General features: G+C 38.7%; 1 protein-coding gene across 1 annotated transcript; it reads left to right on the top strand.

Annotated features, from left to right (window-relative positions):
* The first annotated feature begins 2,082 nt into the window (after window positions 1–2,082).
* On the top strand, window positions 2,083–14,782 carry iffo1b (intermediate filament family orphan 1b). The gene is made up of 9 exons (XM_024267793.2): window positions 2,083–3,918; window positions 5,445–5,505; window positions 6,258–6,353; window positions 6,478–6,633; window positions 6,716–6,900; window positions 6,981–7,107; window positions 8,721–8,810; window positions 9,236–9,366; window positions 11,702–14,782. Exons 1-9 carry the CDS (start codon window positions 2,966–2,968, stop codon window positions 11,802–11,804), a joined length of 1,902 nt encoding a protein of 633 aa, XP_024123561.1. The 5' UTR covers window positions 2,083–2,965; the 3' UTR covers window positions 11,805–14,782.
* Window positions 14,783–14,788: the final 6 nt, after the last annotated feature.

The following is a 14,788-nucleotide window of genomic DNA, read 5'->3' as shown; positions in this document are numbered from 1 at the left end:
ATTCAGTTGTGCTCCTTTATTGCTATTTTTGAAAATATTTCACCCTGGTTTTGCTGCATATAAATGATGTAATACAATTGTTTTAAGAGAAACACAAAACAGTCCATGTAAGGCAGCTCCATCAGAACCACAGGCGGAATTCACAGTGTTAGCTCCAGAGCAGAAGTGGACAGAGAACGTCTGGAGTAAAACTAGTGATAAAAGTAAAAATAAGTAGTCAATCATTTTTTTTTTTAAATCTTGAATTTCTGTGGGAAGTTTCCCCCTCATCATGCTTAACCCGCCACTGTGCAGCTTTACCGTCGCCCTGTTTCTCAAAAAGCTTGTTTAAACCAAAAAAGGAGTGCGACATTGATTGATGACACAGCACACAGTGCAAACATTCAACAGAAACCTGCAGCAATGTGTAAAAAGTTAAAGTGTCTGCTTTGGGCTGCAGGATGCCTCCGATATATCAGCTCCCTCCTCCCCCTTTTGCCTTCATAATGTAAGATATCTGACATTTGCTTTCAATAAAACCTTGAATGTTTAACCTAGAAAAAAAAGATTAGCTCAAAGTTTGTTGGACCTTAAATAAATGTCACAGCCAACTTTAAATTTGACTAGTTTTAATGCTTTATCGACCTTTTTGGCTCATTTCCCTAAAAATCAGAATCTGGATGCGTTTTCCTAATTTCCCAAGTGTTCATTTTTTAATCTGCATGTGCTGCTTAAATAGTCTCATACAATTTGAATAAGAATTTTCTGGAAAGCTATTTAAATGAATCAGCCAGTGCCATTTGTCTCTGTAAATTGCTTTGTCGTAGATTGGACTCTTATTCTGAAAGACTTTGGACTCTTTTTGAAAGACTTTGGAGTTTTTTTTATTTTTTTATTGATTTGAGAAAAATGCATTCATTCTTTTTGTTCAGAAACTACATGAAAACCATTTCATACAAATAAGAAAACCCATTTTAATGAAAATATGCTTTTGGTGTTTTTTACATGTTCTTGTAGCCTTTTTCTCATAACAGAGGCCAAGAAATAGACTAAAACTGTGATTCTAAATATATTTTAGTCAAATCGATACAGATTAGGAGTAAATTAAAATAAACACTGTTTCAAAATGCTCTCAGTTGTGTTGCATAACTAAAGCTACACTGCTTGCTCCATTTTCATGCGTCCACTTGCAGACAAATAAATGTATTCATGCCTTAATTTTCTGCATCTGAGCTGGGATCTGGTTCAAAAATGTCTGGCTTCATAGCTCCCATATTGTTTTCCATTTATGTTGCACCAGTAAAGTGAGCTTGGGGTTGTGAGGGGCTCCAAGCTAGTGGGAGAGTGTAAACAAATGGATGATGGGATATCAGTGAAGGGTTACTTACACAGTGGTCTCACCCACAACTCAGAAATGAGATTCTGATTAACACCTAGAAAATCACAGGGTCTTTTTTTTATTTATTTATTTATTTTTAGCCAAAAATGGCTTTATTTTATTTAAAAGAGCACTTGGAATGCTTTAACAAAAGATCAAAATATGATTAGAATGAAACGTTAAAGCCACCATTTATTGAAGACTTTGCTGAAACCTTTTGGATTCAATAAAATAGTCTCAGCAACATTTTTAAATAGTGAAAAAAAATAAAGTAAAACAAAGTTAGCTTTTTTTCCTATGTTTTTGAAAAATAAGACAGTCATAAGAATTATTTTTTTTCACATACAATTTTTCTATTTATATGTTAAACAATGAGAAATGTTTAATGGATTTAATTGATCAATCGATTTATATTCCTAAAATCGAACCAGATCAATTTGTCTGAGGTAATTTATTAATCGAATTGACACTATAAAATCATGTCAAAAGTAAAAATAAATAAATAAAATGCATGTTGATATTGGAAAATACTGTTTGGACTGAAGCATGCCAGGTATATTTTATAATATAAAAATTATCAGTCATCATGTGAGAAAAAAAAGAATTCTGCAAAAACATGTGGCCGTACAGTGTGATATAATGTTCTAATGATGTTACGTTTTTGAATTGATTTTTCATTTATTCCTGTTTACTTGTTTGTTTCCTTGCAAGAAATACAAGGAATCTGTAAAACTTCACCTGCATGTTCATTATCAGGTATTTATCTTTGAGTCAAATTGGTTGAAGTTTTAGATAAATAAACCCTGGATCGATTTTAGGTCAGTAAATCAAATAATTCAAAATGAATCAAGATCAACTATGAATCAAAGTGTTGCAATGAATCCTTAGTAAACACACTGAATCTTTTTTTTAACATTATGATTAAATAAAAGATTTTATTGGTAATAACATTGATAGTGGATGATCATCAAAATAAATTGTCTTGGTCTAATTCTAAACACTTTATAACAGATGGAAATATAATAAATAAATATTATAACACAAATTTGTAATATGAATAAAAAAAATCATAAATAAATAAAAAAAGAAAAAAGAAATGAAAAACTTTTTTCCCCTAAAACTGTGAGGGTTGTTTACTGCAGTTCTGTTTTTGCTGCTGCGCCTCTCCTGGCACAGTTACGGTAACTCTCTCCCAATCCCGCAGCTCTCCTCCCGCTGCTCCTGCTGCTCTCCTCCTCCTCCTCCTCCTCCTCCTCTTGTTGTCTGAACTTCAGTGACGCGGTGCCGCTGGATTTCTTTCTTATTCATTCACGCTCTGCGTCTTTTTCCTCGTTTTTGACTTTTTTTTTTAGAGAAAAGATTTTCATCAGCATTCTGCCGCGTTTTCCTCCCTCTGCTTCCCGGGATGTGTTATTATTAGTCTGTTATCGTCACATCATCAGTCGGCGTTAAGACCTTAAGGCTTTCAGGTTAAGATTCTTAGAAATAAAGAGGCTTACATCATCGGGACTCAGTGCGCTTTGCGCGCATGTTTTCATTCGCTGTAGTTTAACAGGCCTCCAGTTTTTCCTCGATTCTGCTTTAGGAAGATCATTCCCGCCCGTGTTCATGCCAGATCTGCAGCGCTTCAGTTTTAAATACCATAGCATGAATCCTTTGTTGGGGGGCAACATTCATCTCCAACAGCACCAGCAGAGCCCGGCGCCCGGACACCCGGATTCCCCCTCAGGCCTCCTTCCCGACGTGGTTCTGGGAGGACCGGACCCGGCGTCCCTGCTGCTCGGTGAGCACTCCGGTTCGGGGCCTGATCAGCTGGGGCCCGACTTCACCGTCCCCTCCCAGACGCTAGCCTTCCTCCACCACAGCAGCACCTACCAGCACCGCGCAGTGCCGCACCCCCCCGCAGCCATGGCCCTCAGAAACGACCTGGGCTCCAACATCAGCGTCCTCAAAACCCTCAACCTGAGGTTCAGGTGCTTTTTGGCCAAGGTGCACGAGCTGGAGCGCAGAAACAAGATTCTGGAGAAGCAGCTGCAGCAGGCTCTGGATGCCAACAAGGGCTGTCAGGGAGGATGCTGCGAGGGCAAGGCGCACACCCAGGAGGCTGCTGTGCAGACTGGATTTGTGGGGACCATCCCTCTCAGGCCCGGATCCCTGCCTTTCCACAACACCAACAACTCAGCTCGGAGGCCAACGACACTGTTCACTCCTCCACCTACCACCACCCTTCCACCAGCAGGCACAGAGGGTTTGACTAATCCAGTCATCACCATCAGCCAGTCCTCTCCTTGTGTGGACTCTCCAGGATCTGGACCCAATAAAACAGCTCAAAGCTGCAGCACCGGCACCAACCCTCCTCCACGGTTCCTTCCAGGGACCATATGGTCCTACAACCACAGCCGAAAGTCAGGCTCCGGCTCAGAGCGCCTGACCAGCCCGGGGGTGTCCTGGGTGCACCCAGATGGAGTAGGAGTCCAGATTGACACCATCACCCCTGAGATCAGAGCCCTGTACAACGTCCTGGCGAAAGTGAAGCGGGAACGGGATGAGTATAAACGCAGGTAAATGGAGTTTCTCACATTGGGTCATGGATTCTATTGTAATTTCTGTGATTTGTGGCCTAGTTTGGAGGTGCAGGCAGAGCTGCAGAGCAGCTGTCTCCTGCAGCTGCCAAGTCAGCACAAAGCCTGTCTGCCCTGCACCTTCAGCTCGGCTGGCATTCACTCCATGTCTGACCACAGAGGCAGGTGCTGCTGCCACAAATACACCCAAAAGACACTGCAGGAGCTATAAATACTCTGGATGAAGGTTATGGAAATACCTGATGGTTGAATAAGAACATTTTACAAATTGCATCGTTAGGTTTGAAAATAAGTTGGTGAAAAATGTTTAATTTGTTGTAAAATTCTGTATTTTTATGATCTTGTTAGAGTTTGATGTGATAGTGACTCAGTCTTCACATTGTGATGTTTTAATTTCCAGGTTATAAGGATTCATTTTTCAAGCAATTAAGGAAATCACATTGAGAAGCTAAAAAATTTTCTTTACAATTCTGCCTGGATGACCTTGGTAGGCCTCATATTCATCCCTGAATTCCTTCATATTATGCACTAATGAGCAGTCATGCATTCTTCATAGACGAGATTACTGTATAGAAGGCTCTTTGTTGATGAAGCACAGTTCAGATATGATGATTCTTTCCCTTTGGAGATTTAAATATTCAAATTGCTACTTAGACCCGTGCTTTAAAAGATTCATTTTATTCCATCCAGACACTTTTTGCTGCCCTTTCCCTCACTTTGTCTCAGTGCAGCACTTCCGCTTCCTCTCACGTTTTTCTTCTACTGCGCAGCTTCTCTTCCTCTCTGCCTCTGCAATGCACCATGCACTTGAACGCACTGACTTCTGCTTGCAGAGAAGGTGCACTTATGTGTGTGTGTTTTTTTTTTTCTCCTCATGGATCCAGCAAACACGTTCTCTGTCAACAACAGCCGCTGTGTCATGAGTCAGATTCTTTCACATTTCGGATTCCCGGAGGGGCTCGGCGTGCCGCAGAATTCTGCATCTCTAACAGCGTTTCTATATGAGACTGCTGACTGGTGCACACTTCCTCCCTGAAGCTTGCTTCAGTCACCCAGCTCTTAAATGTATTAAAGTTCACAAGCAGCAGCATGCAAATCACTCGTCTGACATTGTTTTGTCATATTCAATGAATTAAATGTGTTTTTAGTTTGCAGTTTTTTCGTTTTATTGGTGCAATTTATTTTAAGAAAAAAAGGGGAAAATTGACAAGAAGAGAATAATGCTTTCTATTAATTGCAGATAAGCTAAATAACATTTTTTAATTAAAAAATCATTTTAACAGCTAGATATGTGCAGCTTTTATCCTGTAAAAGAATGTGCTGCAACACTTTTTGGTATAAATCACAAACAAACAGCAACAATTTAGGTTTTCTGGAACAAGATAAATGCAGAAACTCTCTTTTTCAAGCCAAACGTGTCCCTTAAACCTCACATTTTGATTTATGATGGAAGTTCTTTATGTTTTTTATTAATGCAAAAGCTAAATGTGCCATTTGTTTTCTAGGTGGGAGGAAGAATACACGATGAGGATGGATCTCCAGCAGAAGATTGCAGACCTTGAAGAAGTAAGAGAGAAACACACGGATGTTGCTTCTAGTCTCCAGGAAATCTAATGACCCAGAATTTCAGTTTCAATACAAACCTTTTCCTCGGAGTGACTGGAGCTGAGCTGTTGCTTGTCAGCAGTGTTCGGCGTCGGCATACTGCAACAGTGTTTTCTTTTTTTAGCTAGCTTTAATTTTCCTTCAGATTATTCAGCGGCGCTTTAATGATAAGTGCTGATCAGAAACGCAGCGCATGCTGAGCTTGCTTTTCTCTATCAAACGAGCATCAATATAGAATGAAATTTAGATTAAGATAAGATCAGCGGCTTTGTGTGAGACACTCATCTCACAACCTAAGATGGACATTCTTGTGTTTCCTGACAATGAGACTCCTGTCAGAGTTCTGTGGTTTTCTCTGTTTCCTGTATGCTGAGGTGCTGCACTGCTAGGAATCTTCTTGTAACCTAAATTAGGTGCTTGCACCTGCACCCAACTGCAGACCACAAGTAGTGAAACGTTTGAGACATAAGACTTGACCAGCTTTCGTGGACGTTTGATCAGTCCAGCAAAGGAAATGAGAGCTTTTCCTCCTGCAGGGCATGTCATCATCAGAGCCTCAAAACAGCACATTACTGTTGAGATTTATCTGTCTGCTCTGCTGCTGAAAGCTTTTTCCTCTGAAGCCTGCTGTTTACATAAACATCCTCTTGTGAGGAAGCATTCATGGCTTCCAGTTTCATGTGTGTTCTTTCTGACCTCTTCGATGGGAGCAGGACCTGCAGGAGAGTGAAGGCTGTCAGGACGAGCTGGCTCACAGAGTGCAGCAGCTGAAGACTGAGCTGGTTCTGTTCAAAGGCCTCATGAGCAATGTGAGCAAACTCCCACTCTCTATTAGGGCTTAACAGAATTGTAATAAAGCCAAATAATTGTAATTATTATGAAAAGATGGTTCATATCTGCAGATTTTTCAGAGTGTGGTTTGTCTTTGTCCAGAATTTGTCGGATTTGGACAGTAAGATCCAGGAGAAAGCCATGAAAGTAGACATGGACATCTGCCGCAGGATCGACATCACGGCCCGCCTGTGTGATGTAGCCCAGCAGAGGAACTGTGAAGACGTCATCCAGATGTACCAGGTTCCTGAGCTGAAGGTGGACGGAGACATTTGCCTTTGCGCTGTTTCCAGTAATGAATATCGATTGTGTTGCTTTAATCTTGAAAATGTCTCCTAAGGTTCCCAACCCCCAGTCGGCTCTGAACTGCCGGCGCAAGCAGACCCCGCTGTCTTTCAACGGGAGCGAGTGTGACGAACCCGTCAGCACCTCTGAGAGCGATGGAGGCGGGGTTAGAGAAGAGGAGCACTATGGGTCGTCAGCCAATCAGATCAATGAGGAGATGCAGAGGATGCTGAACCAGCTGTGAGTGATGAGACTTCTTAAAATAAAAATGGACGTATAGATAAATAGTTCACGATGGAGCATTTATGTTCTTATTTCAGGCGGGAATGCGAGTTTGAGGACGACTGCGACAGTCTGGCTTGGGAGGAGACTGAAGAGACACTGCTTCTGTGGGAGGACTTCCCAGGATGCACTCTGCCTCCTGACCCCACCCATCCGCCAGGAGAGGTGAGCTGTGACCTCACAAACCACTTCCACTTCATTATGACTGATTTGTATGCACAATTAAAGATATAGATGAGAAGATTCATCTTCATCACATATGGTAAAAAAAATCCTCAATGCTGCATTTTTTTCTGTCTGCATGATACTTTTTAAAACAAAAATAGTGAAAAGGAGTAGAAGGTGATAATGATAACCGCTGAATATAGATACAACCGCAATGGTTTTGACAAAAAACCCTCTTTAGATGGCCACAAAAATCTGATAACTAAGAGGATTATGCAACATTTGGTAAATTTGCTTATTCACAAATCTGAGCATCCATGTCACATGTTTAAGTCATTTCTTTCAAGTTGTGTAAATTCTGGGACTTTCTGTCAATTAATTCAATTTTGGTCCAGTCTTTTTGAGATTAGCCACAGAGATTTTGAGATCTAATGTGTATAAATCTGCAAAAATAAAATAAAATACATCTAAATATGACATTTTGGGGTTTTATTACTCAGTGTGAGATGAGAAGGAACAAAATAAATACTAAAAGTTTTCTCTTAAGTTTCATGTCTTTAACATTTGAATGTTTTTGACAACAGAACGCCACCAACTACCGGCTGACTTCTTAGACTTCTTCTCTCTGTGCTTCTACAATCTCTTTTTTAAGAGGATGGATAATATAATATATTAGTACTGTATAAACATGACTTTTAGACATTTTTTGAAAATTGCTCGCCAACTTTATTGTATTCAGATTGGTGTGTTTCATCCTGAATTTCACATTTCAGAATGCTGTCTAGTTTCATAAACCACCATGAGGCGTTTATATTTCACTTAAAAAATGCTAAAATGCAAATTCTGTGATAACATTGTTTGGTTTTGCATCTTCAAAAAGATTAAGACTCCATTTAAGTAATGTGTCTTAAAATTTTGAACCCAAAAGAGCAAAACAGCTTCCCTATGGCAGTCATGTTTCCTAAGGAGGGTTCAGGATCGTAGCCAAGGACACTTCAGGACACCTGAGCATGCTGAGGATCAATATCTCTACTTCCTGAGTAGCTTTGGTTCCTTCCTTCCTGTAACTCTTACTGTAACTTTACTGCACAATTGACCTAGATAAAACAGAAACGAAAGCACCAATTGAAATATATTAAAAAAATTCACAGTAATTAGTTAAAAGATCTGCATCTCAATCTAAGTCAAAGGTTTTAAGTCATGAGTGTTTGCATTGATTGTTCTTCCACTAAATACCAGCTGAACTGAGAAAAAACACTTTGATTTCATAATTTTTTGGGGCATTGCAGGTTTTTTTAGATTCAGAATTTGAGCATTTTAAAACATCGTTTTTTTTGTAGGATTTTTTGCAAAGAAAACTGATAAATCCCTGCAGGATTGTACACATAAACACATCCAGGTTCTTTGTATCTGGTGTTTGTTTCCAACTGATGCATGTAGGTATTTGTTGTGCCGAATTTGAACAGCCTGATATCATTTGAAGGGACAGCCGGTGTTGGTCAGTGAAATTGGAGCAGAGGAGTATTTAAACATCAGCTTTGATTTGGTGTTGAAAAGTTAGTAGGCCTTTGTTTGAGCTCACAATGCTTTTCTTCTGTCTGTTTCTCTGCCAGGAGGACTGTCTGGAAAAAGTGATTAATGATACAGAGTGCCTGTTCAAATCCAGGGAGAAGGAATATCAAGAGACCATCGACCAAATTGAGGTCAAACACATCTACGAGTTTTTTCATTCGGATTTTTTTCTCTCTGATTCTTGCTTGGATGTTTATAGTTTTTTTTTTTTTGTTTTTTTGAGCAAGAAATGATTTTTGATGTACAAGCATGCAGAAATTCTGACACATTTAACAAGAAATAATGCTGTTGCAAAGTTATAGTGTTTATGTTCTTTGATTTACTGTAACTCTTAAACCAATAGCACAATCAACATAATTCTAGCAGATTCTGAAGGAGAAAAGCGGCGTGCGCCGCTTTTCTCCTTCAGAATCTGCTAGAATTATGTTGATCGTGCAAACGCTTGAAAAGTTACCACATGTTAAAGATGTTAAGCGTCACCGGCGACACCCGATTAACTGCTTTCTTTGCTGTCAATCAGTGCATGCATTTAAACCCAGATGTTTTTTGATGGCAGCTGGAGCTGGCCACGGCCAAGAGTGACATGAATCGTCATCTGCACGAGTACATGGAGATGTGCTCCATGAAGAGAGGTCTGGACGTTCAGATGGAGACCTGCAGGAGGCTCATCACACAGAGTGGAGACAGGTATGCTCAACAGAGAACATGTCTTCTTAATTAAAAAAAAAAAATATATATATTTTTTTTTTAAATTCCCCTTTGAATGTTATGATACATGCGGCTTCATAACTTTATTTGGAGGTGTTGCTCACCAGACTTTCTGAGTAAACAGAAGTGTTACACAAACCGACACACACCTACACACATAAGTGTTACAAACAACACACTGGCTCTCTTACTGTCTGAGACAAACAGGTCTGTTAGTGCAGTTTTAAGATAGAAACTTCTTAAAATCCCATGTGGATCATCTTTTGATCTATTATAAAAGAGTTTCTAGTGGTCTTTTGAATTATGATTTTGCAGTTTTTAGACAAATTTTGTATAAATTGTGTTACTTTTTAGGAAAGAGTTTCTGCAGAGTGGCAGTGGTTTTTTAGAAATTCACCTCTGATTTGTGTCTGGGAGCACACCCCCTTCCCATCATCCATCTGTTTACACTACATGCTTACATCCCCTCACAACCCGACTTACCATTACCGGTGCAACAAAAATGGCGAGCAATATTGGAGCTATCCAGTCATAAACGTTTGATCCAGATTCCAGATGAGAAAAACAAAGACGCACATGGATCTATTTGTCTCCAGGATTTATTAGAATGAAGTGAAGCAGGAAGTTTGTGGCTTGCTGTTGTAGCCTTTATGAGCTTTTTAAACATCATCTTTATGTTTGCTCCTTATTTCCAGTGATTTGAATGAAGAGATACTCAGAAATACAATTGTAATCTTAATTATTTTTAATATACATCCTGTATTATGAGAAAAATGCTACAAGAACATGTCAAAAACACAAAAAACTTGACTTTTACCATAAAAGTCTGATCCACATGAAATGCATTTAAAGCTTTTGAGGTTTTGTGCTTTTCCAGGACTGAAAATAACATCATCAAACACTTTTCAAGAGGAAATCTGACAAAATGTCAACATAAAACCCCTCTGTTTGTTTTCCTCTTTATAAAAATGCTGCCAGAACGTGCTTTTATGTGCAACTCAGCACCTTGTTCTGACTGATAAATATATTACATTAAATTAGGTTTCAGTTCAGGAACTCATTTCATTAAGTTAAAATCATTGTTAAATTGTCTTAGTTGCAAAAATGTTTATATTTTGTCTTTGGTCATTTACTTTGACTAAATGATTTATCGTGGAGCTTTAGATGCTTTAACTAACAAATAAAAGCTAAACATATTAAAAGCTGACCAGACTTTTCCATTTGCATGCAGATGTTTTTTTCAAGAAAAATATCTGCATAAAGTAGATCTTCAAAACATTTTCCTACAGGCACCCAAAGGGGACTATTCAACCTAAGTCATTTTTTTTAGATACAAATCTAATTTCTTTATCAGTTTTTCTTAGTTAGTGAACATTTCCTGCATTTTTTTTCTTAATTTTTTGAGGTTTTTTTGTTTGAGCTTTCAGAGTTTCCTGTCATCTTGATACGTCAACACAACTTCCTCAACCGTCACTGTTTGTGTGTAGTTAGTAGTTACCTCAGACCTAACACTGGGAAACTCCCAAAGTTATTTTTTAAAAGGACTTATTTGAGTCTTTATGCTGTTTAATCTAGATACTCATTGGTTGGAGTTATCTTTCCATTCAGGAAGTTTCAATTCTGTTATGTAATTCCACACTAATATTTTCAGCATTTTAAGGATGTATTTGTTTTGTTGACTCAGACAAAAAAATATGTTTTTTATCTTCATCTCATTAAAAAAATATGTGGCTATTGATTTCACAAATCCATGTAGCTCAAAGTCTGACTCATAGACCGAATGTGACACACATTTAAATATCCAGCAGGCCGCAGGTTCCTGTCACAAAAACAATAAAATGCTCCCGGCACTTTCTAAACACTGTGTGTGCAATATCTTCATTGTGATTGGCTAAATTCCATTCTAAACCCACAGTCTTGTGACCCTTCTGTGACTCTTTCTAGTTCATTTTTAAAATGTCATTTGTTAATAATAAAAAGGAAGTTGATAGAAAAAGTTGCTAGAACAAGCGAAAACTCAAGTTTTTTTTTATTTTAAAACCTGCTTTGTTTGTTCTCTGTTCTATTAATTTCTTGTTCACATGATTTAAATTTAGAAGCTTACAGTAAGCATTTAACAGAGAAAAATATACATTTCACCCAGATTTACTGTTAAATAAGAGGATATTTTTCCAGACATTTTCATCAAATAAACATTTTAAATTCCCACATTTTCTGAATCCTTTTTTAATTATTCACTTTCCAATCCAATTTTAGTTAATCAGTTATCTTATTTACGTGCAACTTTTGACCAAACATTTCTCTTTTTGTGCAGTCCTGCAGCGCCCGCTTCAGCAGAAGAGAATGACCAGAGAGGAAGCGACAAGTCTTCGTCTCCTCCTCCTCCTAATGCTTTCTCAACTTCTGGGACTTCTTGACGTCTTCTCACTCATACAGAAGCTGCGATCCCTCTATGACTCTCTGCTGCACCGATTTACAGTACCACGCCAGTGCAACACAACCAGAGCAAGCACCATGTTTACATCAGAACTTCTCCTCTTTCCGAACCAAACACTCGAATCTCCAAACTAAGAAATCCCAAAGTCAATGAAGTGATAGCACCAATATAACTGGTAACTGGTAGGTTTTCTAATAATCCAAAATTTCAGTAAAAATAATATATCTCAATGTAATTTAAAATCTGCAAGACGGTCTCTTTTCTACCTGTAAGCAAACAAGCAGGTGTCAGAAAAGTGTTAGAATACTGCAGTACCTAAAGTATTCTCTGGTGACTGGTTAGTTTGGACTTCAACCTGTAAATAACGACCACATGTAAAGTCCATGAGAGACAGCACCTTAATGCCTTACAACTCACCCTTTACCAGTTTACTTTAACCCATCTGAGTAAAGCATATCACCACTATGAAGTAGATGAGAACTTGTGTGCTTTCTTGACCAATCGTAAAAAAATAGGATTTGTGTTAATAAAGATCAGCATATAAGACGTTCACCTCACGTTTGCTCCTGAAAGCGTATTTGTCAAGGTAATACTAAAAGCTGGAAGTAACCGTTTGTCCCTTTTTCCCCATTTCTACACTCACATTTATGAATACATATTGAATTCTAGCTTTAAAAGAGAGGTTGCACGATTTCCCCGACTTTCAGGTGCGAAGTCAAACTGTCAAATCACATTTATTTAAAGTTCCAGAGACATCATTAACGTGAGGGATAATGCCCAACGAAGTGTGAATTATCAGAAACTAGAACCGCTTTAATTTCTGATAATGCACACTTCATCAGGCATTATCATACTTATACCATGGTCACTTCAAAAGGAATAAGTATTAAATCAATATTTAGTGCTTTATTATTGTTATTTCTTCAGTTTTTATCACTTTTTCACAGAAAGTGGAATATTTTGCTACGTGATGGGAATTGTTGTCACGGCAACATGACAACATGCCACTGAGTCTGACCAACCTCAATTGCAGCGGTAAAGGATCGTCACACAAGGTTAAATAAAGGATCTATTTGGAGAGAAAGTTCAAATTCTTACCACTTGACTTAGTCCAGATGATGATGGAAAAGTTTGTTTTAAAGAAGCCTGCGCAGCGATATAAAACATTTGGTCTATGTCACCGGAACTTCTTTTTTAGGTGTGCATCATCACGTTTTAATCCACACCCAGGAGCCAATCAGAATCAAGTATTCACCCGGACCATGGTATAAATCCAGTTAACTACATGCATTAAAATAATAGTTATGGGCCCCAAATAAACCCATAAGCAGCTTCCCATTAAAAAAAAAGTCTATAAGGAAAAATGAAGCAAAAGTTTGTTTGAAGTAGATTTTTCCAGTGTTGAAAGGATATATAGTACAAATAGCTGCTTCCATCATAAACATCACTGAAAGACAATGTAGAAGCAAAATAGAAGTAAAAAAAAAGTGCAGATATCTCAAAAAATATATAATTATCAGGTATGAACATTTACAACACAACAAAACCTCAAGGTTGTGTTTCAGTCGCTTCAAGACGAGTGGGTGAAGAGTGCTGAACATTTGAGTCATCTCGCCTATGTCTGGTGCAGCGATATTACCCTCTGCTCCACCTAATGTCACCTATAGCTCATGTTTTCAACACAGAGAACACAGACTGCATGGCAAAGTTCACAGATGTCAAAGACACATCTGCACGAGCGGATCTATGGGAGACTCATAAAATATCGTAAGCTAGCCATCGAGTGCCAAAATAAAACCGTCAGGGTTGTGACTCAGTAGGAAATAAATCATTCATAGTAGAAATAAGACATATTATCGGTGTGGATGCTGCTTCACTGAGGTGCTTTGATGTAAATAGCTGTTTTTGAGCCTTTGCTTATAGAAAAGAAACAAAACTGTAAAAAGCATTTGTAAATATCCACAAAATGTTGAGACTGTGGAAATGACACCCTGTATTTCCTGTTGGTGAACACATAAGACATTCTTCATTTTTAGTTTTAGATTTTATGGTTGTTGTTTTTTTGAGCCACAGCTTCAAAAGCTGCTGGTTCTCGTCACTGAAGGGGAACTGTCATTGCTCCGCTAGCGAAATACTGAGCACAAACGTGTTCCAGGCTTCTTCTTCTTCACTCTCACCTCAGTGCTTTGTTTCAGTCACAAGTACAGGAGGACATGTTTCCTCTCATGCATGCGAGGGTGTTGGAGTCAGCTGATCTGAGGATTTCTTCCTGTGTTTGAATACAGTAGAACGAGTTCAGAGCTGTTGTGGGAGACAGAAAACACATTTTCCTTTCCTGCACCGAGCGAGTCATTATGTATGCATGTGCCGGCGAGTCTGCCCGTGAGAGTCTCCAGTGAGTGTTTTTAAAAAAGACTTTTACCGGAACGTGTGTACAACAATGAGAAACATGAATCAGAACAATTGGACCGTCTTTTCTTCCTTTTCCAGATGACGTGTTAGACTGAGCTGTCTCTGATTTCTGATTGACCTTTAAAATGATAAAGAAAGCCAGATTAGGCCCTTTTTTCCCCACTTTCTGTGCATCGTTACAGGGTAAAGTCGATTTTTAAAAAACATCTCAACCTAGCAGTGAAACGCTTCTGCTTTACCAAGACGACTACAACGGCTTTGAAATGGAAATATAGCTTCAATGTGTTTAAAAGCAGCACAAGGTGATTGTCCAAAGCCAAGCAGCTGAAAAACAAAAAAAAACCTGACACACGGTAATGTGATTACTCTGTTACCTCAAAACCATTCAAAACACCTTCTGTCATGTAACAGCAGAGTATTAGGATCTCCAAAGTGTGTGACTTTGCGTTACAACAGTAGTTTTTGCTTGAAGGCTTCATTGCAGAGCTGCAGAATGTAACCTATAAAGAGAGTCTGATAAAATAAATGATGCAACTGTGCAAAAACCACGTG

The sequence above is a fragment of the Oryzias melastigma genome, linkage group LG16 (genome assembly GCF_002922805.2).
Source record: "Oryzias melastigma strain HK-1 linkage group LG16, ASM292280v2, whole genome shotgun sequence".
NCBI classification, from domain to species: Eukaryota; Metazoa; Chordata; class Actinopteri; order Beloniformes; family Adrianichthyidae; genus Oryzias; species Oryzias melastigma.
This window is presented reverse-complemented; position numbering and strand designations above follow the sequence as displayed.